The sequence below is a fragment of the Eublepharis macularius genome, chromosome 19 (assembly GCF_028583425.1).
Source record: "Eublepharis macularius isolate TG4126 chromosome 19, MPM_Emac_v1.0, whole genome shotgun sequence".
Classification (NCBI taxonomy): domain Eukaryota; kingdom Metazoa; phylum Chordata; class Lepidosauria; order Squamata; family Eublepharidae; genus Eublepharis; species Eublepharis macularius.
In genome coordinates, this window is record NC_072808.1 from 17,999,956 (window position 1) to 18,024,664 (window position 24,709).

At 46.0% G+C, this 24,709-nt stretch overlaps 1 protein-coding gene across 1 annotated transcript in view; it reads left to right on the plus strand.

Annotated features, from left to right (window-relative positions):
* The first annotated feature begins 3,624 nt into the window (after positions 1-3,624).
* Positions 3,625-24,709, plus strand: part of CNN1 (calponin 1) — a 35,901-nt gene continuing 14,816 nt past the window's right edge. The window contains exon 1 of the mRNA XM_055003334.1: positions 3,625-3,769. Coding sequence (XP_054859309.1) covers positions 3,707-3,769 — 63 coding nt within the window. The 5' untranslated portion in view covers positions 3,625-3,706. The remainder of the gene's footprint in view (positions 3,770-24,709) is intronic.

Here is a 24,709-nt window from a genome sequence, read left to right on the forward strand (position 1 = left end):
GGGGCTTTTCTCCAAAGTACAAATCAGTGAGCTCTCCTACTCCCCATCCAGCCTTGGAAATTGCAGTCATGAGAGATCATCAAAGCTAAACAGGTGGCTCCCTGCCTTCCCGCCATCTCTTGGTAGCATGAGCCAAGGTTAGGCTTTATACGGGTGCAGAGGCAAAGCGTGCCATGACCTGGAATGCCCAGGCTAGCCCGATCTCATCAGATCTTGGAAACCAAGCAGAAACAATCCCAGTGAGTACATGGATGGGAGACCCACCAAGGAAGTCCAGTGTCACAGCGGAGAATTCATTAAAACCAGAACAACAGAATCACAGAGATCCAAAAGAACCCACAGTTATCGAACACCTGCATATTAACCAGGGGTAGCACAAATCTGGAATGCTACCTAAGCATTCCTAAGCAATACTGTGCTGTGCTAGAGGGGAAATCTTCCTAACCTCTTGACAGCACCATGTGGAACAAATGAAACTGTTTTCAAACAGGTGTGTTTTGTTCACACCTGCATGAGCAGGCGGCCTCATTCATAATTCTAGGAGATGAAAAGTGTCACTAGTTTGCACCAGACAGCAATGGTAGAGGTCTGCAGGATACAAAACAGCCCTCTTCTGATGCAGAGGCCCCCAGCCTAGCCTTCCTCTTCATCCACACAGGAAAGGCTCTTCTGCCCGTGATGGCTGCTGTCCTGCCACTGGAGCTGTCAGAGACTTTGTGTTCTGCCCAACTTGGTTAATGAAGATACCTGTGCAAAGGTGACCCAGCCCAAAGGGCAAGAGATGCAGAGATGTAGCCGCTGGGAGATGCTTGAGATGCAGCCGCTGGGAAGCCTTGCCAGAGTAGCTTTGAGAGCCAGTGGGGTGTAGTGGCTAGAGTAGCTGATTAGGATTGGGGAGATCCAGGTTCGAATCCCCACTCTGCCATGGGAGCTTGCGGGGTGACCTTGGGCCACTCACACTCTCAGCCTAACCTACCTCACAGGGTTGTTGTAAGGATAAAGGGGTGCAAAGGAGAATGACATAAGCCACTTGGCGTCTCCATTGGGGTAAGCCATTTGGGGTCCCCAATAAAGGACCTTAACTGTGGCTGTTTTCACACTCCCTCCAGAAAATCGCACGAAACTCATGGCATGAATCGTCTTCCTAGTGCCATTTCCAGGCAAGTTCCCCTTAATGGCGTGATGGCATCAGAAAACGTGCCATTAAATGGGATTGTGCCGGGAAATTGTGCTAGGAAGACACTTCATGCCGTGAGTTTTGTGCGATTTTCCAGAGGATTAGGGCATGGAAAACAGCCTATCTCCCCGTCCCAGGCAAATCCATAGAACAGAAAATCAGGATGAGGGAAGAAATGCCCTTTACATGTCACTCCACAATTATTTTTCCTGACATTTTTTAACAGAATGCAATCGCAGGGGTTGGATGGGGGGGGGGGGGGTCCACAGGTATTCATATTTCCTCCAACCAGCCAGCACCAACAAAAGCAGTTTGAAGGTGGCATTTTTGGCGGGAAAAATATGAGGAAAGGGCTACATAATGTGTAGTTCCTCCTTGAAGACCAGGGATTTTCAGGAAATTAAAGAATGGAATAAAAGTGTTCAGGGAAGAGCCTGAAGTTGTGAATAGGACAACAGAAGGGCTACAATATGGCTAGGATGAGGAACATAAATGGAATTCCTGAGGAAAGATAAAAATTGTTATGGTTCCTCTTTCCTTTAAGGTGCTGTTGGACTTTTATTTTACTACAATGGACACAGTGCCTTTTGCAATCTTTCCAAAAATGACAATCCTGGCCCAGTCCTGTCTGCCCTGATTGTTGTTCGGTGTAGATGCCAAGGGGGCTTCTGTGGTGCTTGTTGGGCTTTTTCCCAAACTCTGACCAGCATGTTTAAAAAGGCAAAACCCAGCTGGAAGCAGCTGCCACAGCATGGGATCATTTAGAATATAAAGAGGCATTTAGAATATAAACCTGGAAAAACTGGGAAAAGCTGCTGAAAAACTGAGGAGAATCCCCACACCAGATGTATAAATGGTATCAAACCCTCAATAATCTCATATACTTCTGCGAGATTCCTATCCCAGTGTACTTACAAACGAAAATGAGAGATTACTTAATACCATCCAACTATTGGCAATACAAACATTGACTTGCAGCCAAGAACTGTTATTTTGATAGTATTTATTGAATATTGAGTGATTAATGTATTTCATTTTTATTGTATTTATTGATATTGTATTTATAGAAATGATATGAGCACTTTAGTATTGGAATATAGGGCAGGTTATTCATTATAAGCACTTGACACTTCAGACTCAATTTTGATCCATAAAATACGAGTATATTTTGTATGTGAAAATATTGAGGGTTTGAAACCATTTATACCTCCAATGTGGGGATTTTCTTCACTTTTTCAGGTGCTACATGGGATCACACAAGCCTGTCCCACAACAGAAACACAATATCCAGGCTCACTGCGCTGCCACAAATGAGATCTGGGCCGTTTCCAGATTGCTTACCTTCACGCAGGACGTCGTGTCTCGTTGCGGGGAAAATGTGAAATATCGCGTTTCCTCGCGCGAGTTTTGCACGAGGAAATGTGATATTTCGCATTTTCCCCGCAACGAGGTGCGATGTCCCGCGTGAAGGTAAGCAATCTGGAAACGGCCCTGGAGAGCTGTGTCCACTCAGGGAAGAGGAACTGGACATTACACATCCAGTTCTAGGAGCCAGAATATTAATTCACCCTGGCTCTTTGCTCACTCTCATTGATTTCCCCAAATCTGCAAGTTAGATACCGCTCTTCTCTCTGTAGGCTGGCAGCCACCACTTGGTACCACTTGACCAGCCCAGTGCAGCATGTCTGTCTCCCTCCCCCCATGCGAATGGAAGGGGTTGAACTCTGCAAACCTCAGCAGCTGCTGCTAGGAAAAAGCGCCGAGATACAGACTTTTCTGTTTCACGCAAAAGTTTGTTGCAAGGCATGAAAAGGAGCCGTCCCATCTGCCAAGGCCACACATAAGACCAAATCCCTAGGAAGATGATGAAACTCAGAAGCTTCTAGTGCAGAAAGGGAGGGGGTTGGCTGGCTAGCACAGCAAACTCCTGCCCTTTGGATGACTGTTTTCCCAGCTTGTTCTTTTTGGGATTTGATGCATGAAAAGGGAAGTGATTGGCATGGAGGCTTTCCTTGGGAAAGATGCTAGAAAGGAGAGAGGGGTGGGGAGATGTGGAAGAGGAGAGAGAGAGAAGCATAACCTGGAAAGAGGGAAGGGCAAAGAGTGGGGGAAAGAAGCACCAGTGTTGGGGGGCTGTGGGCAGAGGATGTTTTGCCCCTTGGACCTGTCAGCGGCTTCCCCACTTCTCACATGCTCAGGAGTGACGCCTTCTTTGGCTTTTGTAAACATTTGGAAGATCCATCAGGGAGTCAGCAGCGAATCTGGATGCCCCTCAAGCCCCCCAAGGTGGAAAAAATGACACCATCCTAGCTTAATACCAACAGGCTGACATCAGCATCCCTAGCAGGGGGCGATTGGCCATGCTGCCTAGCCAATGGAAGGCCTCCCCCTCGGCTAGGAGAAGGGGGAGAGCTGGAGAGGCAAGAGTTTTTAAAAGTTGCAGGGAAAGCTGTGGAGAGGCAGACAGACCTGCCGTGCACCGAGGAGGGCTCCACACCACAAGACACAGCAACACCACAAGTGCTCAGCATGTCTGCCACGCACTTCAACAGGGGCCCTGCCTATGGCATGTCAGCAGAAGTCAAAAACAAGGTAAGGACGGCCAAGAGTGGGGGAGCAGGGGGTCAGCTACAGCCTTCTGGGGGGGGGAATGGCTCCATCACACCCCCAGACCCGGTAGCTTCTGTATCCCCAAGCTGTTGACCAGGCAAACGGCTCTGGAAGGCCCAACAAGAAAACACCATCCTGGGTTTCTGGGATGGAAGCCAGTGTGGTGTAGTGGTTAGAGCAGGACTGGGATCTGGGATACCAGAGTTCGAATCCCTGCTCTGTGACGGATGCTCGCTGGATGATTTGGGACCAATCACACTCTCTCAGCCTAACCTACCTCACAGGGTTGTTGTGATGATAAAATGGAGGACAGGAGAATTATATAAGCCGTTTTGGGTTCCTATTGGGTAAACAGGTGGGGTATGAATGAAGTAAATAAATAAAAGCAGAAACAGGCCCCTTGTCACTTTAAATGGGGCAAAACAATTTTGCACTCTTGTTCTATGTTGGATGTCGTTTGAATCTTTGGCAAATTGACGCTTTTCAGAGTTCCAGTACAATGCCAGGTTATATACGTGTATCATTTCAGGCACTTAGAACTTCACATGATCTGCTCTGCGACAGTCTTATATGCTTGAAAGCTTGGGTCTTGAGAAAGTAGAATAAATTTGAGAGAAGAGGGCAGTGTGAACTGGCAGGTGGGAAGGGACATATTAAGTCCAATAACCAGCCTGTGCCTGTACGAAGAATCCAGTGATATGCAGCAGGTGCTTAGGTCAAAGTGTTTCCACCTTGGTAATCTTTACAACAGCCCTGAAAGATGAGCTCTTCCTCTTCTTCCCATTTTGCACATGGGAGAGCTGAGGCAGGAAAAACAGTTGCTTGCTGAAGGACATGGGGTGCGATTTGACTTCTACCTTTGGGGCCAAAACAGATGCTCTGGAGAGCTCTCTCTCTCTTAATCTGCAAAAGAAAAGCCATGATACGAATTGGGGCCACACAGGAATGGGAGACGGGTATTTAACACTTTTAACCGGGCTCTGAATGGGAAAGGGTCATTTAAACCTTTTAACTGGGTTCTGAATGAGAGAGAAGTATTTAAACCTTTTAACTGAGTTCCGAATGGGAGAGGAATATTTAAACCTTTTAACTGGGTTCCAAATGGGAGAGGGGTATTTAAACCTTTTAACTAGTGTTCCTATCGTTGTTATTAGCATTTTATGGGAGAAAAAACAAAGGACGTTTCCCCCCCTTTAAATCTCTAAGAACACACGGGCAGTCCATTTCTGGTGAGTGAAACTGGAAGGGCATCGAAAGATGAAATTGCTTCTCCCCTTCCCTGTGCAGTTGCAATCCGAATCAGGGATAGGCACACAAGCAATTTACCTTTGGCAGGTGCATGGAGACCTGTGATCTTGGTGAGGCTTGTTTTGGCCCTCAGCTACATCACTCTACCATCTCTCAAAGTAAGACTAGGCTAGAATTGAGACAGGGGCCGATTCCGCACAGCTTACCTGAAGCCAGAACGTTGCGGAACATGCAGGAAAAAATGCGGAAGATCGTGTTTTCTCGCACGAGTTTTGCGCGACATCATACACTCTCAGCCTAACACACTTTTGGTCAGGCCCAGTAGCCGTCCCGGACTGCAGTAGAACAGCAGGATTTTCATCCGGTGGCACCTTAGAAACCAACAAGATTTTCAGGGTGTAAGCTTTTGAGAACCAAAGCTCCCTTCTTCAGACGCCCTCTCTGTCACACACTCTCAGCCTCACCTTAGTAACCCTGGGAGGATAAAATGGAGAAGAGAATGATATTCTCTGCTACTTTGGGGAGAAAAGTGGCGTATAAATGAAGTAACTGAATGAATGTATGCAAAAGTCTGGCTACTGTTCATTCTGCTCCACCTTCCAGCCACCATTACGTGTGAAAGTCCCCACAGTCAGAAGATGTGTGATTCGGACCCCCCCCCCACACACACACCTCCTATAACCCCACCCGACATGCTGGGCCTTTACAAGAATCTGCCTCAACTGTCCCACCAGACTAGTGACTTCCCTGATTTTCCTGATACAAATTCCTCTTAACACTTTCCGTATTTCCCCCCATTTTTACCTTTTGGACCAAGCCAGGTGAGATGGTGGGAAATCTGCAGAAATATTTTTAACTGGTTAAATAGCAGCCTTCCCCCTCCTGGGGGGTGGGGGCGGGCGGGCAGGTGGAATGATCAAATTGGGACTGTGGTGGGAATGGTGGGGGGTTAAACTCTGTCCTCCTGTGCTACTTTCCTACCCTCAAGTAGCCTCCACTCCACCTGGAGTTGTGACTTGTTCTGTTTAGGAAAGTGAACCTGCATCATACAGGCAACCTGCAGATTTCTCTCAACTGGGCAAAGACCGGCTCCAGGAACTGGAGGCTGAGGGAATGGTGCGGGGTTCAATTAAGCCGTAACCATCACCATCGCTGAACTGGATCAGGCCCCTACTATTTTAGTAATTTTTTAAAAACCTGCTGGAGACCGGTTTATCTCCTTTAGTTCCAACCCTCTGAATTCCATGGAATTCAATCCAAAAGAAGTGTCTGGGAATGAGAGAGTGGCTTTTGGGGTCCTACTTCAATGCTCGGTACTAGCTTCCCACCCTTTTGGCCAAAATTCTGACCATGGGCTTGGGTCAGTCCATTCACACAGTTCATGATGAAGGAAGGGATTCTCTTCCAGGGGAGGTATCCATGTAAGTTAGGCCACTCTTGCTTCAACACAGACCAGTTTGCTCTGAAAAGATGGGGCAGCCATCTTAGGTTACAGGCCTGGAGGCAAAATCCCTCCATGCCATTCTCAGCCCTGCTGCAGAAACAAGGCAGCTTCCTCAAGGGGCCGCTTTTGGGTGCCATTAAGGATGGCAGAATAGGAGACGGGTCATATGGACACCGGGGGGGGGGCACAATTTTTCCTCAACAAGACTCCTCAAAGCAAAAATCGAACCTCCTGCTCTTCGATTCGGTTGAGGCTTGTTACTGGAGACTTGCCAGGTAGGGAACTGGTGTGATAGTGGAGAAACAAGCTGCCTCAGGTGCCAAAACATCTTGAGTTGGCCCTGTGTTTCATGCCCTCATTGCGTCAGGTACTGAGGGAACTTTCTAGGTCATATGAGATTTTGTCACTGCTACTTCTGAAGGGTACAACCGTCCCCCCAATCCCTGACTTGAGTCTCAGGGCCAAGCTACAAGTGATGAAAGACACTTGAGTGGCAAGTGTATTTCTCCCTGTTCACTTGCCCTCCACTTGCGCTCTACTCGATCCACTTGCTGTCACGTGTAGCTTGGCCCTCAGTGAAAAAGGCGAACTATAAATAATTTTTAAAAAATATAGAGATCTAAAAGCAAACAAAAAAGAGAGTCTTATGCCTTCTGAAGCATTTAAACAATGTGAAGCATCCCTCCACTGAGGCAGTCAAGCTGGAATACTAAACATTTGCTATGTTGCCGCTTTAGTTCCATAGAAATTGTGGGAAAGATGGACGTACTGCATAAATCATGAAGAATAAGATCATGGAATGCAAGGTGGCCTTTTAACCCATGCTACTGGGTCTACGTCTGGTTTTCCTTCCCTCTGGTGTATATATATTTCTGCTGCTGACTGAGTTTCCACTGCATGAATCTAATGAAGTGGGCTTCAGCCCACACAAGCTTCTGTTTCAATGAAATTGTTAGCCTTTAAGGGGGCACATTACTCCTTTTTGTTCTTGCTAACCCCTCCCCCCCAAGCTTTAAGGGCAAAAGGAGATGCGTTGCTACTGAACTCTCGTTGCTCCCACCACCCTAGTTGGCTTTGTTCCCTGCTGGATGAAGGAGCAGGAGCTTTTTTCAGGGCCGGGGTCTGTGGAATTGGAGAGGAGAGGACCCCACCGGATCCTGTGCCAGGCTGAGAGCATGCTGGCACTTAACCCTCCAGTTGAAGTTGCACGCTGTCATCTTCAGCAACACTGCTCATGCCATCTCAGGATGGCCAAATGTGTAGGGCTGATCTTGATTAGGGAACGCCGTCTTCTGCCCCATCCTCAGGCAGCTTTGCACCCGGCTTCTCCTGGAGCTGACGAGCCCGCCGAGTCACACAAAGTCCAGCCTGTCTCTTCCCTCCCTTCCAGAGCTGCATTCTTCAGCTCCTGTCCTGGCCAGCAATCTCCTCTCGGCTGCAGGAGTCGGAGGGCAGCAACATGCTTGCCATATATGGTCAGTTTTGGGGTTTCTTCATAGGCTGGTTCTATATAAGGCATGGTTTGGCAGGATGTGCCTCTGGCGGGCAGTAGCATGTCTCCAGTGAGAGACCCCGCTCCGAGAGACCCCTGCCACCCCCATACGCATACATATGCACACGCACACAGCTTTAGGAGTACAGCCACAGAGATAAAAGATCACGAGGATAATGAGTGGGGAAAGAGAGCACTTCCCTCCAAAAGACAGGACAGCCTGCCTTCTCCTATATGTACCATATAATTAGGGGAAATTATTTTCCTTTGTTGGCCATTCAGAGATCTAAAATGCACTGTGAGAAAGCAAGGCTATTCCATGCCCGGCTCTCCTGGGGTAAGCCTTTAAGCAACCTGGAGCATCCCTCCGAAGGGGCAATCAAGCTGGAATTCTGAACTTTTGCTATGTTGCCACTTTAGTTCCATAGCATTGTGGGAAAGATAGTTTTCTACTGGTGTAGAGGGTTTTTTTTTTTTGGTTGCTTCAGGCAAAATAAAAGACCTGCTGAGAAAAATTAACTTAGTGTTCAAATTAGGGTTGCCAGCCTCCAGGTGGTGGCTGGAGAGCTCCCAGAATTACAACTGGTCCCCAGGCCACAGAGATCAGTTCACCTGGAGAACATGGCTATTTTGGGGGGTGGACGCTATGGAATTATGCCATGCCAAGGTCCTTTCCCTCCCCAAACCCCACTTTCTCCATGTTTCTCTCCCAGATCTCCAGGAAGTTCCCAACTTGGAGTTGGCAACCCTAGTTCAAATAAGTTTTGTTCCTACCGTCTTAACTCTTGTCTACCTGCCTGCTAGTAACCTCCTACTGGCCAATGCATTATGAAGTAACTGGATGTACAAAGAATAAACTAATTTTGTGACTAGGCCACTAAAGTAAGGAAACTAAAGCAATGAAAAATAATTACACTCAAGTAATGTGAAAACAGCTGCATATCTTGCCAGCTTGTTCCCTCGTCTTGTGTCACTGAGAATGAACCAATTTGCAGGATAAAGATTTCTGTGTAACTTGAAAACTGGGCCGATTCCAGATGACTAACCTTAAGGCGCTTCATGCCGCCCTCTTCCAGATCGCGACGGGGAAAATGCGAAATATCGCATTTCCCCGCGCAAGTTTTGCACGATATTTCGCATTTTCCCCGTCGGGATCCGGAAGAGGGCGGCATGAAGCACCTTAAGGTTAGTCATCTGGAATCGGCCCTGGTGTGCTGTTACAATTAGGGTTGCCAGCTCCAAGTTGGGAAATTCCTGGAGATCTGGGGAGTGAAACGTGGAGAAAGTGGGGTTTGGGGAGAGAAAGGACCTCGGCATGGCATAATTCCATGGCATAATTCCTCCCAAAGTAGCCATTTTCTCCTGGTGAACTGATCTCTGTAGCCTGGAGACCAGTTGTAATTCCGGGAGATCTCCCGCCACTACCTGGAGGCTGGCAACCCTACTTACAATAAACTTTGGTTCATTACAAATTACAGAAAGCCTATCTATATGAGCTCCCAGTTATGCCAAGGCATGCATAATTGCCACAGGGAAGTGGTCAAAACAGTATTCCTGTGGCATTTACTATAATTTTAGAGTGGCTTAATCTTTCCAGTGGCTCCACCTTCCTGAGGGCCAAATTACACACACAGAGCAGCAAAATCAGGGGAAATAACTCCCTCTCCGCAGTGCTGTTTTTACATAGCAAAATGACTTGTGCCTGAGGCGGGAGCCCTTCCTTCCCCTGTGGAAGTGTTCTTAGCCCTTTTGGGCTCTCCCTTGTTTTTAAAAAGCCATTCCACTGCAGCTGCTGTGCGGCTGCAGGGAAAAGGAGTTGGGTCCTGAGAATCCAGACGCAACTCATCAAAAACCCGAATGTGTAGTTTGGCCCTGAGGCCCAGCAGACATCTATTTGCACAGGCAGTCAAAAACAAAAAACAAAGGCCTTGCTTCTCTTCTTAGAACTGAAGCTTCATCAGATCTTTCTCAAGTGTTATTTTTCTCTTTTTAAAAGAAGGTCTTCTTCTTTCCAGTCGTGTTTTGTTTCTTTCTTTCCAAGTTAGACAAGGGCTGCCACAAAGAAAACTATCCGGTTGTGGAAGCTTGGACAAATCCACTTGTTTATTGCTGCAAGATTGTGTGGTGCATTGTAGAGGGATCCTTGAGATGTTTATTTGGGATCCACCTGGTTTCTGATCGTTATATATTTTATTCATTCCTGCAATTGGATTCCGGTAGGCCTGCTGCTGAAGGCACATGGTTTGGGTGCTGCAGAGCGGCTCCAGCGCCGAGCTGTGAGTCAAGAGCAGTCTTTCGGAATATCAGAACTCCTGTCTGTAAGGAGATTGGGAAAGGATGTAGTGTTTTGTTTACAGGGAGACACCACTGGAGGTAGGGTTGCCAACTCTGACTTGAGAAATTCCTGGAAATTTCGGGCATTGCCTGGAGAGTGTGGAATTTGGGAGGAGAGGGACATCAGAGGAGATGTGATGTCACTCCTATTCTCCCAGACTTTATGGCATACCATACAGTCCCCCCTCCAAAGCTGCCATTTACTCCAGGGGAACTGATCCCCTGGAGATCAAGGGTAATTCCAGGAGAACTCCAGGCCATGTCTCAATGGGAGCAGTCTGTTATTTCTTCTTGAGCCAAGAATAAATAAATAGCCCTAACCTGGATAGCCCAGGTGAGCCTGATCTCGTCACATCTCAGAAACTAAGCAGGGTTAGTAATTGGATGGGAGACCTACAATGAAGACCAGCAGATGTTGCCATAAGTCAATTATGATTTGAGGGCAGGATTTCATTTTCAATTAACGTGGTATCTTCAGCAATGTCAAACTACCCAGTAGGAGCCTATCTACACCAGCAGACAGTATCCAATATCTCTTTGAGCCATTTCTTATGATACAGCCTTATCATCGGAGTAGAAAGCCCTCCTGAATAATTTAGTCTTGTATAGTTTGCAGAAAGCTAGGAGGATGGGGGGGGGGTTTCCTGACCTCCTCAGGCAGGCCATTCCATAAGGTGGGGGCTACCACAGAGAAAGCACATGTACAGGCAGGTGTTGATGTTGCCCAGCTGCAGGGTGGTATCTGCAGAAGGCCCTGTTCAGATGAGCGAGGCTGCCGTGGTGGAACATGGGGAAAGAGGCAATTTTGCAGATATAAGGAGCCTATTATAATTACAATATTAGGACCATAAAACACCATTCAATATGACTACAATAGGAAGGAAGGAAGGAAGGAAGGAAGGAAGGAAGGAAGGAAGGAAGGAAGGAGAGAGAGAGAGAGAGAGAGAGAGAGAGAGAGAGAGAAAGAAAGAAAGAAAGAAAGAAAGAAAGAAAGAAAGAAAGAAAGAAAGAAAGAAAGAAAGAAAGAAAGAAAGAAAGAAAGAAAGAAAGAAAGAAAGAAAGAAAGAAAAAGAAAAATCTAATTCCAACAATACAAAGTCAGGTTAAAAAGGTCAGCTTTCACCTAGGCTGAATCCACACTACCTCTGCGCGTCCCGGTTTTGCACTAAATGTTCGCTAAACACCCGTTAGAATAGTGTCTTTCAAGTGCGATTTCTGAATCGTTTAAACATTTAGTGCAACACCAGGACGCGCCGAGGTAGTGTGGATACTGTCAATCAGAGAAAATGATCGCCCAAGTTGACATCCAGGCCACAGAATTCTGGATCAATTGAAGGGCATGGCAGTTTCAAAGTCTGGATGTCACCAAAATGTGGACAATTGTGGTCCACTCTTCCATATGCAAAGCTGGTTCCAAAAAATATCCCCTAAACGGTGACCCCGGTATTTGAGGGAAAGGACAACCTTGTTCGGAATTGGTTGAATACCAGCCACAGGGCTGAACAAGCCCCGCACCCCCCTCCCCCAAACACTTCCATTCCATCTCGATTGAGCTTTGTAGTATGATCTTAAAGACACAACTGGGACTAACTTGATTGTAGACCAGCTCCCTTTCATTTATTCAGTTCTTATCTAGCCCATGACAGACTCCAGGTTGTGGTTTCCAAGCTCTATCATCTCACCTGTATTAGATGAAAAGGAGAAATTGAGGTATGAATCGATTGTGCATTGATCACCCCAAGGCCAGTTTGCATCTAGTGCTACTCTTTGAGGTGCTAAACCTGGGCCGTTTTCACACTACTGCTTCTGTAATGTTGTGAAACGTTGCGCAAAAAATGCGGAAGATAGCGTCTTCTCGCAAGAGTTTTGCGTGATGTTGTGCAAAACTCTCGCAAGAAGATGCTATCTTCCGTGTTTTTTGCACAACATTTCGCAACGTTACAGAAGCAGGTTAGTAGTGTGAAAACGGCCCTGGGGTATTGCTCCGCAAAGTGATTTCCCTGAATATGAGAGATATGTCGGGTTGAAGAATCCTGGCAAAGCTTCTTCCCTGACATACTCATTTTCTATGTGCAAGACTTTTGGTTTGGAGGAGCATTTAGTTACATGAGGCTTCACACCACCCATCTAACCAGTAGAGGCTTCCCTCTCCAGTAGAAAACAAGACCTTTGGTTGTGCTGATGGGAGCAGCTGTTGATCTCCACTTAGTTGTGTCTTTATATTTATTTACTCCACTGTGTCTCCCCAATGAGGACCCAAAGCAGTTACATTATTCTACCTTCCTCCAAGTTTATCCTCACAACAATCCTGTGAGGTAGGCTAAGCTGAAAATGTGTGGCTGACCTAAGGTCACCCACCAAGCTTCCACAGTAGAGCAGATCCCAGATCCTAGTAATCACTTTAGCTCCTACACCACACTGGTGTTGGTTGGATCAATGTTGTTTATGCCTTTGATTAGATAAGTATGAAGCCAACTTCTTCTTATTCAGATGAGCTCTACAGATAACAAAGGGGAAGGACCAAACATGGGAAGTATGAGTTCAGATTTAATCTTTTTTTTCTTTGTATAGACATCCCATTTTGAAGTGCTCCCAGCGCCAAGTCCGAAGTGTCACCTATAATATAAGCATCTGCCTTAATGATTTATCTGCTTCAGAAGTTGCAGTGAAACAAATTACCTCTCTCTATCCAACTATCTGCCTACTAACTAAACCCCCTCCAAGATTTCTTGATGACTTCCCAGCTAGAATCACAGGCTTGGATCCAGGCTAGACTTTTCCATGGACATGAGGATTTCTAATCACAAAATAGATGGGTAGCCATGTTAGTCTGTCTGTAGCAGTAGAAAATAGCAAGAGTTTGGTAGCACTTATATGACTAAGTAAGCTTTCGTGAGTCACAGCTCACTTCTTCAGTCCAGTCTTATAGGTGCTACTGGACTCTAGTTCTTTTCTACTCACAAAATGTGATTGTTGCTGCCTCTCCCCTTTCTGTGGCAGCCAGAACACACACACACACACACACACACACCCCACACACACATCTGTTCTTGGGAGTCCTTGCCCTTAATCCTGTACCCACATTTGTTTTCGTTATTAAATTATTAAAAGTATGTTTGTTCATTTTGTATAGGATTTCAAAATATGTCCTGCACCTTTCAAGTTGTATGTTTTACCTACATCTTTCAAATTGTATGTGCAGTGGCACTTTAGTGACTCTCGAAAGCTTACACGCTGGAAATCTTGTTGGTCTCCAAGGTGCCACTGAATGAAAATCCTGCTCTTCTGCTGCAGACCAACACGGCTACCCATCTAACTATCCAAACTGTATGCATCTTTCAAATATGTCCAGATCTTGGAAATAAAGCAAGCTCAGCCGTGGTTAGTACTTGGATGAGAGACTGCCGAGGAAGTCCAGAGTTGGCTACACAGAGACTACGACAAACTACCTCTGCTCTTTTCTTGTCTTGAAAATCCCCTAAGGGGTTGTCATAAGGCACATTTTTTTTACTCTTTTCCAGGGCTTTTTTTCAGCTGGAATGCTGTGGAATGGAGTTCCAGCACCTCTTGAAAATGGTCACATGGCCGGTGGCCCCTCCCCCTGATCTCCAGACACAGGGGAGTTTAGATTGCCCTCCGTGCCACTCAGTGCGGAGGGCAATCTAAACTCCCCTCTGTCTGGAGATCAGGGGGCGGGGCCACTGGCCATGTGACCGTTTTCGCCGAGGGCAATTTAAACTTTAAAAAACTCCTCCTTTGTTCCAGCTGACCCAAAGCGACGTCATTGTGCAGTCCTGAGTTCCACCACTTCTTTTCCCAGAAAAAAAGCCCTGCTCTTCTATCACCATGAGAGAGCTGGAGGGACTAAGAGGTGATGTAATCCAGAAGGAGAAAAATCCACAACCCCCTATCAGTCTTCCCGCAGATCAACCAACTCACTACTGTATAGCCCTCTTGCACCCGTGGAAAAAAGCCGCATGTCACAGTCCGTATAGTTAGCATGGTTGTCAGTAACACATACAGCTAGCTGAACATTCCAGATGGGTAGCATCTGGAAGTCTGCTTAAAGACTAACAAAGTTTATTTCTGCATAACCTTTCATGAGTCAGAGCTCATTTCATCAGATGCATATGGAGTGGGAAATCATTTTACGGAGACTTTTATAGCCAGTCACAGAAGGGGGTGTGTGAAAAAGGAGGGTTGTAGCAGAGAATGTGCTGTTGAAAATACTATTGTAAATCTAGGTGTGAGACAGAAGATTGGGATAAATAAATGGAATAAATAAAATCTAATCAAGTAGGATAAATTGCATCTATTTATTTATGTCATTTATAGTCCGCCTTTCTCACTGAGACTCAAGATGGATTGCACAGTGTGAGATTAGCACAGTCAGTATCAAGGATATTTCCATAAGCAATGCCATAGAGTTAATAAATACAAGTTTACAAAGACATAGCATTAGCAAAAATCCAATACAGGGTTGAAGAAATGCTGAAACAGAACATAAGCAATTCCAGGGCTGACATTAGACAGCATGAAGCACAAGTAGCTCATAGGAGCATATGTTTAAGACAACAGGTAGTACGTAAGGCAACATAGTGGTAAGTCTATGGTCCCTAACTCATTAGCAAAGCATCTGAGACCCCCTTCCTACAATACAAAAGCCTTTTTGAATAATTTGGTTTTGCATCGTTTGCAGAAAGCTAGGAGGTTGAGGACTCTCCTGACCTCCTCAGGCAGGCTGTTCCACATGGTAGGGGCCACCACAGAGAAAGCCCATGTATGGGCTGCTGTTGATTTTGCCCATGTGCAGGGTGGCACCTGCAGGAAACCCTGTTCAGATGAGTCTAGTCAAGGAAGGAGCAGTATGAAGCATAAGAAAATTAACTAGCATCTGTAAAGGAATACAATATGGTACAATATAATAATATAGTACATCATGATAGGAAGAACCATTAGCATCTCGAAAGAGTAGATCTTGTTGAGCTATTAGCATCTATAGTGCATAAGGAAAGTCTCTTATTAAAGCTGACTTTTATCTCTTGATGAGTTCTAATTCAGTTCTTTCCTGTTGGATTCTCCCTTTGTGATTTTTTTTTTGTAGGAGAACAGAAACTTTTAGATCTGAACCAATATATTAAAATGTTCTCCCATAGGTTTTTGAAGGTTGCAATTTTTGATATCGTATTGGGTCCATTTAGTCTGTTGTGTAGTGACTAGAGATGAGCATGAACCAGAAAAAAACGAACCATGTGGTTTGTGGTTCGTCAAATTTCACGAACCGTGAACTTTCACGAATCTGCTCCCGGTTCGCGAACCAGTTCATTTAGTTCGTGAAAACATCACATCCAGGTCAGAAAATTGTCACGGGCCAGCAGAAGGTCACTTCCGGACCAGAAGAAGGTCTGCAGGAAGTCCACCCCTATTGCCTAGGAAACTGATTGATCGGCACCAGGCTGTCTGCAGTGACAAATGAAAAAATGAACCAAACGAACCAGCCTAAAGTTCATGGTGGTTCATCAGAAATGGGATCTGATGAACCCGAACCGGCCTGGTTCGTCATGAATTTTGGTTCGTATTTTGATTTGTGCCCATCTCTAGTAGACTGACCTATTTGTCCAATGGAGATAGTAGAAGAGGATTATTGGCACATGATGCCATACATCATTTTGGAGGCTGAGCAAGCAGATGAACCCGAGATTATGTTGTTTTGTCCTGTAATGGTATTGTCTGACAGTGGAATCCTAAGCAAAGTAACTCCAGTCTAAGCTCATTAAAATTAGTGAGCTTAGACTGGAGTAACTTTCCTTAGGATTTCACTGTGAGTGTATCAGGGAACAAAGTTGGCATCTGAATTTGTTGCAGGGTTTGTGTTTCTCTTGGATCATTTGTTATTCTACGCAAGAAGCTGTTTTAAGTTTGGGGGGGTGCGTTTGTGAGCAAGGAAAGGCCTAACACCCCAAGGTCTGTGTGTGAGAGATTATCATCTAGGACGGGCTGCAGATAATTGATGATACATTGGACTGGTTTTGAACTGGGGCTGCAAATGACAACCAGTGATGGTCTGTTATCTCTCGGAGGCCTGTCTTGTGACATGCTGCCTCTGGGTGCCAGCCTGGCTTTGTCATTCTCTTTCTTTACCTCATTATGGGGCATTGCAATCCCAAGAATGCCTGTGGTAAATTCTTCAGGCAAGAATCCCTGACTGAGGGACAGGAGCAAATGTGATGGCAACATTGTGCTTGAACGCAGGCTATGCATTGTTTTATGTGCTAAGGTTTGTTGCTGGAACCATATGGCAGTCAGAGGCCTGTATGCCCAGGGCTTTTTTTCAGCGGGAATGCGGTGGAACAGAGTTCCGGAACCTCTTGAAAATGGTCACATGGCTGGTGGCCCCGCCCCCCGATCTCCAGACAGAGGGGAGTTGAGATTGCCCTCCGCGCCGAGTGGCGCGGAGGGCAATCTCAACTCCCCTCTGTCTGGAGATCAGGGGGCAGGGCCACCAGCCATGTGACCATTTTTTCCGAGGACAACCCACTGAGTTCCACCACCTCTTTCTCCAGAAAAAAAGCCCTGTGTATGCCCATTGCAGAGTGGCATAGTGGTGTGTCCAGGAAATGGATGTGTTCCGTGTATGGGCCCAAGTTCAGGTTTGTGGTGGTAAAGCTGTTGAAGTCCTCGTGGGATCTCTTGAGAGCTTCCTTCTCACACGTCCAGATGATGAAAATGTCATAAATTTTAAGCAGAGGGCAGGAGCTGAAGAAGTGTTGCTCTGAGTCAGCCCTAAAAATGTTTGAATACCGCAGTGCCATGCAGGTACCACAGCTGAATTCCAGCTACCATCCAAAAAATACAAATAAATCCACAGTCTACTTAGCCTGGGCGTGGCCCAAAAGTATGAGTTGAAGGGCAATGGCTAAAGGATTCTTAGCCTGTGCACGTGTCCTGTGTTGGCTCACCCAAAGGATCAGAACCGGCCCAGAATGTGTTTATTTTCTTGGTTTAAACTGTATCATTTGTTTAAAGAGGTTGTCAAAGTGTTAAATTGTATTTCAGATATTTTGGCTGCTTTGGGACCCATGAGGCAGCATAAAGACTGAATAAATAAATGCATTTCAGTAAGACCCAGTCCTCTCTTCCAAAAACCTGAAAAAGGACAAGATTGATAAGTGTTAAATTGTATTTCAAGCATTTTGCTGCAACCTGCTTTGGGTCCCTTCAGGTAGCATGAGAGCAAGATTGGAGTCCAGTAGCGCCTTAGAGACCAACTGGGTTTCCAGGATATGAGCTTTTGGACAGTCAAAGTTTTGTAAGACTTGGTCCTCTCTTCCAAGAATCTGAAAAAGGACAAAATTAACCAGGAGACCTAGTGCTCCTCCCCCTTCCACTAGGGTTGTCAACCTCCAGGTGGTGGCTGGAGATCTCCCAAGATTACAACTGATCTTCAGGCGACAGAGATCAGTTCCCCAGAAGAAAATGGCTACCTTGGAAGGTGGACTTTATGGTATTATACCCTGCTGAGTCCCCTCCCTTCTCAAATCCCACCCTCTACAGGCTCTACCCCCAAAATCTCCAGGAATTTTCCTGCCTGGAGCTGGCAACCATATGTAACCAGTCCACACAAGTCCTGCCTCAGCCTTGCCGGTCACAAGCACAGAAACATCAGAGCAGAGGGATAATAAACCTTTGTGGATCTGGACCAAGAACATCCCCCGTTCTTCTCCCAAGTTTGGTGAATTCCTTCTAGAGGGGACAGGGCCTGTTTGGGTTGGCAGAACTCCCTGGCACGGGCTGACGGTATGAGGCTGCCTCATAACCAGAGAGAGGAAGGGCCCAGGAATGTGTTCTCTCTCTCCCCGCTCTCTGAGTTACAGCCAGGGTGGCGAAACACCAAGAATGGAGAAGAGCTGCACAAGACAGGAACACCGCTGGAGCACATTTGGCACATGGGATGGATCAGAGAAACCTGTCAGCCTCCTTTAAGGGGGCCCAGGCCCCATATCTCAGGGCCTCATGGCAATGATGGCCTGGTCTGGGATGGGGACAAGGGATAGGGTATGGTTAGAAGCCAGCGACGCTTCTGCTTTCTACGTTCTTTCCTAGCAGGGATGCCAAGGGATCGATGCTAACATTCCTTGCCTGATCTCTTTTCCCAGCTCTTCCTCTGATTCACTGAATCACCTCAAATCACCCTTCCCGTCCCTCAGAGAACATGCATGCCAACCTTTACACTAATCACATCAGACTCTGTTACCAGAGTAACTTTACTTCAGTTCTGGCAGTGCCTTTCTGTCCCCCTGCCCTGATTCCTTGTGAATACAAAAACTCCCCGCTTAATGTCGCCAACCTCCAGGTGAGGCCTGGAGATCTCCCAGAATTATAAAGTAGGGTTCCGAGGTCTGGGATGAGAAATTCCTGGAGATTTGGAAGGTGGAGCCTAGAGAGGGCAGGGGACTCAGCAAGGTTTAGCACCATAGAATTCATCTTCCAAAGCAGTCTATTAGTGATTCCGCACACGTTGGATAATGCACTTCCAATCCTCTTTAGAGATCATTTGGAACGGATGTTTTTGTGTGCGGAACAAAAAAATCCACCTCAAACGATTGATGAAGTGCATTGAAAGTGCATTATCCAACGTGTGCGGAATCAGTCATTTTCTCCAGTGGAACTGATCTCTGTGGCCTGGAGATCAGTTGTAATTCCAGATCTCCACTAATTAGGCTGGTAACCCTAACTAGTGATCTTCATGCAAAAGAGATCAGGCCTCCTGGAAGAAATGGCTGCTTTGGAGGGTGGGTTCTATGGCATTATACCCTGCTGAGGTCCCTCTGCTCTCCCCAACCCCAAATCTCCAGGAATTTCCTCAACTTTAGCACCCTTTCCCTGTAGCTGTATAATTTAAAGTTAAAAAACAAAAGGGGTTCCTGATCATATATTTTATTTGACCCCCAGCCTTTAAACTTACTGGGCCTTTCTGCCCTCAGCCTCACATCAGTTTTGTGAGTTAAGGGAGAGCGGGGACATAGAAGAGAGAAAGAGAGAGGGGGGAGAGTACATGGGGCAAGCAGGGGGAGATATCCTAAAGAGCTATGAATGTGAGCCCAGCCAGCAGCTTGAACTTCATCCTGCAGGATCATCTGCACTCTTCTTTTTCAGCATCCTTGAGGGGGTGGGGCAGGCTTGCCACCTCCAGGTTCAGAAATTCCTGGAAATTTGGAAGGGAGGGCAGAGTTTGGGAAAGACTGGACTTTACGATAGGGGTGAAGGCTGTCACGCCACGATGTGGTTTTCTTGCAAGTATCTGCAGTTACAAGTTATTCTTGGTGACACTGGCTCCTTGATCCCAGTGGGGAGGGGCAGCACCCTTGCTTGTGAGCGCCTGGCCAAATGAGAGCCAAGCTACAAGTGACACCTGACACAGGTTGGACACTTGTCAGCTTCCCTCAAGTTCTGATGGGAAATGTAGGCATCCTGGTCTTGCAGCTGCAATGGAGAGCCAAGCTGTAAAACCAGGACGCCTACATTTCCCATCAAAACTTGAGGGAAGCTGACAAGTGTCCAACCTGTGTAAGGCATCACTTGTAGCTTGGCTCTGAGACTCCTTCCAGTGTAGCACTCCTTCCGGTGTAGCACATCACAGGCTCTCATTATTTTTTGAATCAGTAGATTACAGTAGCATATCACAGGCTCCTGTTATTTTTTTAATCAGTAGATTATTGCAGCATATCACAGGCTCCCATTATTTTTTGAATCATTAGATTACAGTAGCATATCACAGGCTCCCATTATTTTTTGAAGGGAAGAGTCCTCTTGGATATATGCTAAGATATATGTTAACCTTGTTAATGCAGTCACCCACCACTCTTAAGCAGTTATACACAGTCTGGCTACTCCACAGCATTATTTTTTTTCAGCTGTTGATTGCACTGAATTGCACTATATAATCTGCCTCGAGTCAGTAAAAAAGGCGGGATAGTAGATATTGGAAACTACTACAGTTGAACATAGCTTCAGGTTAGGGAAAGCTGGTACCCACAAACTATAGGAAAAAGGAACGTCTGCCAGATGCGAAAAGGGAATTATGGAGAATACGTAAGACCTTCCAACCCTAGAAGTATTTTTTGCGTTGCTGGAGAAGAACTTCAACAGATTAAGAAGGGGGAATTGCTGACGTATTGGCCGTTTTCACACTACTAACCTGCTTCCGTAACGTTGCGAAATGTCGCACAAAAACCGCGGAAGATAGCGTCTTCTCGCGAGAGTTTTGCATGATGTCGCACAAAATTCTCGTAAGAAGGCACTATCTTCCGCATTTTTTGTGCGACGTTTCGCAATGTTACAGAAGCAGGTTAGTGGTGTGAAAACGGCTATTGTCAAGGAAACAACTCCATCCCTTCACCTAGGTGGGGTGAGAAAAAGGATTCTGTATTTGAGTGGCAGGAGACAACTTCTTTTGTCATGGCACAGGAGAACCGTACAGAACTATTGAGGCTTTCAGTCCTACAAGAAGCGGCCTTCCCTCCCGCAGACCTAAGAAACCTTTGTGATGTCACCCTTGGATAGTCCAAGTTAGGAAGAAGCAGAGACAAGCTGGATGGATTCCCCACAGGATGGTTTTGCTGACTTTGCCTGGCAGGTGGGGGGGGGGGGAGAAGGACAGGCCACTGCCCCCACCAGGATATTTAGTGGAAGTTGGAGCCCTGCCCTCCCATTTTATGCCCATGCATCTCTTACTAGCACCAAAGCTCTTCCAAGAGCTTCCAGTCCTAAGCAGAAGTTTAGGCATAACAGCAATGGACGCACAAGGACCCCCGGCAGCCCTGAAATTCCTGCTTTCCCTTCATTTTCTCCTTCCCTGCTGAGCCATGCTGTAATGCTACAGTGTGCTGTGGCAGTGAATGGAAGAAGAGCCTTTAAAGGGCTAAAGAGGAGGGGCGCTGACTATAACAAGCTACCCTGCACTGTCTAGAAAGTGCAGATTAGCTCTATTCCAACTTTAAACCAGAGACATAAAGGTTGCTTCCACGTGACGGTTTGTCTTCACCCAGGCCTCCAGACTGAACCACTTTTGAGGGATGGTGGACTGTCCACATGACATTGTACTGTAATAGCCCTCCTTTTCAGGTTTTCCACATTCTCAACTCTTTCTCTGGTCTTTTTGGAAGTCGAAGCACATTGCCTTGCTGCAAAGATCTCACCTGCACCACCATTTTCATGCTGTCAGACCCTCATAGGTGCAATTTTCCAATTCTTTCCCCCTGTCCTGCTACCACAGGATTTTTTAAAAACAATGGTCATTGCTATTGTGCTATAATAATTCATCTGTATATTTCCACTCCTCCTTTTTGTTGCCGAGATATAAGGGTAAAGGTGCAAGCAGTTTTCGACCCAATTGTCTGGAAAGAAACTGGGAGGGGAAGCTACATGATGGCTAGAGGGATACTCTATGCTGGTTGATATGGCACTAGAATGATTTATTGCTGCTTTTGTATTTCAAATTTTAATAGAACCCATTATAGGAAATTAAAAAGTCAATAAGTTACCATAGCAGCTGTGATGACTGTGCCCCAAGAACCAATGTGCAGTCATTACAATGCATGTGCTGAACGAAAAGTCAAGGGGGAAATGTGAGGAAGGATCTCATGTGTGGAAGGTCCATAACCAATGTATGCTTCTGCCTTAGCATCAGCAGTGAAAGAAACCCAGAATCTTAGCTCCACGTGGAAGCAGCCAAACAGGTTTTGTTCTCCTTTAGGTCTAAATGGGAAAGCCCCAGGAACACCATGAGTTGTGCTTGGAATTATGCAGCCGTCTTCTTTAATCTGTGGGTTTCCTGCTTTCCATAATGGGAAAAAATCCCCCACTGAAAGCAGCTTTAGTGTCGAATGTGAACATTGTCTGAAGATGCAAATTCTCCAGTACTTTAGAACTCCCTCAACTGTAAGAACTGTACAAAAAAGCTGGAAGTTTAGAGCTAGGAGGTCTCCAGGAGTCTAGCCTTCTGCCAAATGGCAGGATGTAAAATGGTGTGTCCACAGATGCGCAAAACACAAACTCCCAGTTAGCCTACACTTATGACAAACAGAGGTAGTTTCACCACCGCATACCTCCTCTTAAAAAACATCTCCAGAGGTGCCATGAAGTCCAGAGCCACAATTAAGCCAAGGAGAGGATTAAAGCACATTTGTAGAACCGAGGATTACAAGCATCTAGGAGGCAAGATGGGTGTACAAAACAGTTCCACCATTTAGCATTCTCCTAATCTCTGCCTAACTTAGCAGGCACTGAAGAACAGACCTGCTTCTAGGCTTCTTCTAAGCAACTATCGATGATCAATAGATCGAGAGATGCAAGATGCTTGCAACCTTGAATTCTCCCATCTTGACCAACGCTTGGGAGTTCTGGAACCAAAAAAAGGGACATTCACACAGTGACGCAGACAGAGAGAGGAGGCACAGGATTTTCTGGGTCTCCTTGGCTTTGTTACAGTTGTGTGTCCAAACTGGAGCGGCTGTTCTTTTTGACCCCTTCCCCTCTCTGAACGTGGCCATTTTCTTTAGACACCATGGCCAGTTGCCACTGATAACATTTGCCCATGAATCTGTATATATGCTGGTTGGTACGTTATGGCCTATGGCTACACCAATAAACTATTACGTTACCATGAATCTGTTAAATAGAAAAGAATCCAGTAGCACCTTTAAGACTAACCAAGTTTACTGTAGCATAAGCTTTCGAGAATCACAGTTCTCTTCATCAGATGCATCTGACAAAGAGAGCTGTGGTTCTCAAAAGCTTATGCTACAGTAAAGTTGGTTAGTCTTAAAGGTGCTACTGGACTCTTTTCTATTTTGCTACTACAGACTAACATGGCTAACTCCTCTGGATGAATGAATCTGTTTAATCCCATTTTAAAGCCATCTATGCCTGTGAACGTCACTACATTCTCTGGCAGTTAATTCCACATTTTAATCACTCACTGCTAAAAGAAGTACTTTCTTTATCCTTAGGCACGAAGCCCCAGGCCCGTCACTTTCCCCCAGCCTCACCCACCTCACAGGATCGTTTGGGGGATAAAAGGAGAGAAACTGCTCTGAGCAATTTGGGGAAGGGCAGGATAAAAACGATTATTGTCTTTAGTGTCCAGCAGCCTGGCCCAAATGTTTTAATTACTTGTCCCCTTTGGCGGGCTTGCTGGCAGTGTGGGCCAGGCAGAAATAACAGCATGGATTTTTAGCGTGTCAGCAATCCCTAAACAACTCAAAGCAATCTCCTGCCACTCAGACGGAGCAATCCCAGGAGGATCTGCGATGCTAGCTACTTCAGGGGCTGAAAAAGCCCTTACAAGGAGTGCCGAGACCCGGTTTGTAAGCACATTTCCAAATAAAGAGGCAACTTGGTGCCCAGATGGCTTTCCCAGTGGCACACGAAAACCCCAAAGCACCACGTACACTGACCTAGCGCTCCCTAGGATTGGTTTCCAGCACTGATCCATCTTTCAGCATTTCACGGATTAAAATACAGGCACTTGCGCTTTCCTACTCCCGCACTAAGGAGGACTGCCTGAGCCTATCACCTATTTATTTAGGTAGGGGGGGGGATTTTCTATGCCACTTTTCTCCCCCAAACCTCTGTTTTCTCTACTCCAAGTTATTTTACCATGCAGTGGCTTCAGAAGCAGTAAATGGACTATAACCATCTTTTTTTTAAAAAAAGATGTGACCATATTTATGCAGAAGTATGCAAAGGATTGCAGCCTTTGATCTAAATGCTGTTTTAGCTCTCTTTCATCCCAGTATAAGCACAGCAGTTACAATCTGAGGCTGACTGATGGTGCAATCCTAAAAAGAGTTACTCCAGTCTAAGCCCATTGGTTTCAATGGGCTTAGACTGGAGTAACTCTTCTTAGGATTGCACTGTTAGGAGCAAACGCTGTTGAACTCAGGGAACTGCCCTCTCCCTTGAAACCAAGACCTGGTTTTATCCCAGGGTCAAGCATGCAACAATACTTTTTATTATACTTCATTTATAGTCCACCTTTCTCTCCAATGGGGACTCAAAGCAGTTTACAACATTTTCCTCTCCTCCATTTTATCCTTACAACAACCCTGTGAGGTAGGTAAGGCTGAGAGGGTGTGACTGGCCCAAGGTCACCCAGCGAGTTTCCATAGCAGAGCAGAGGTTTGAACCTGCCTTTCTTGGATCTGCCGCGACGTTGCGGCAGAAGGTGAGCCATCTGGAAATGGCCCTTATCTGACACTCTAACCATTACACCACGCTTATGGTGGGCTTTATGTTGCCTACTTTCTCAGACTGGAATTCTTTTCTATTATTATTATTAATTTTATTTCAGTTTACCAACATACAAACATAAAATTCATAATCTATAATCTTTTACAAACAT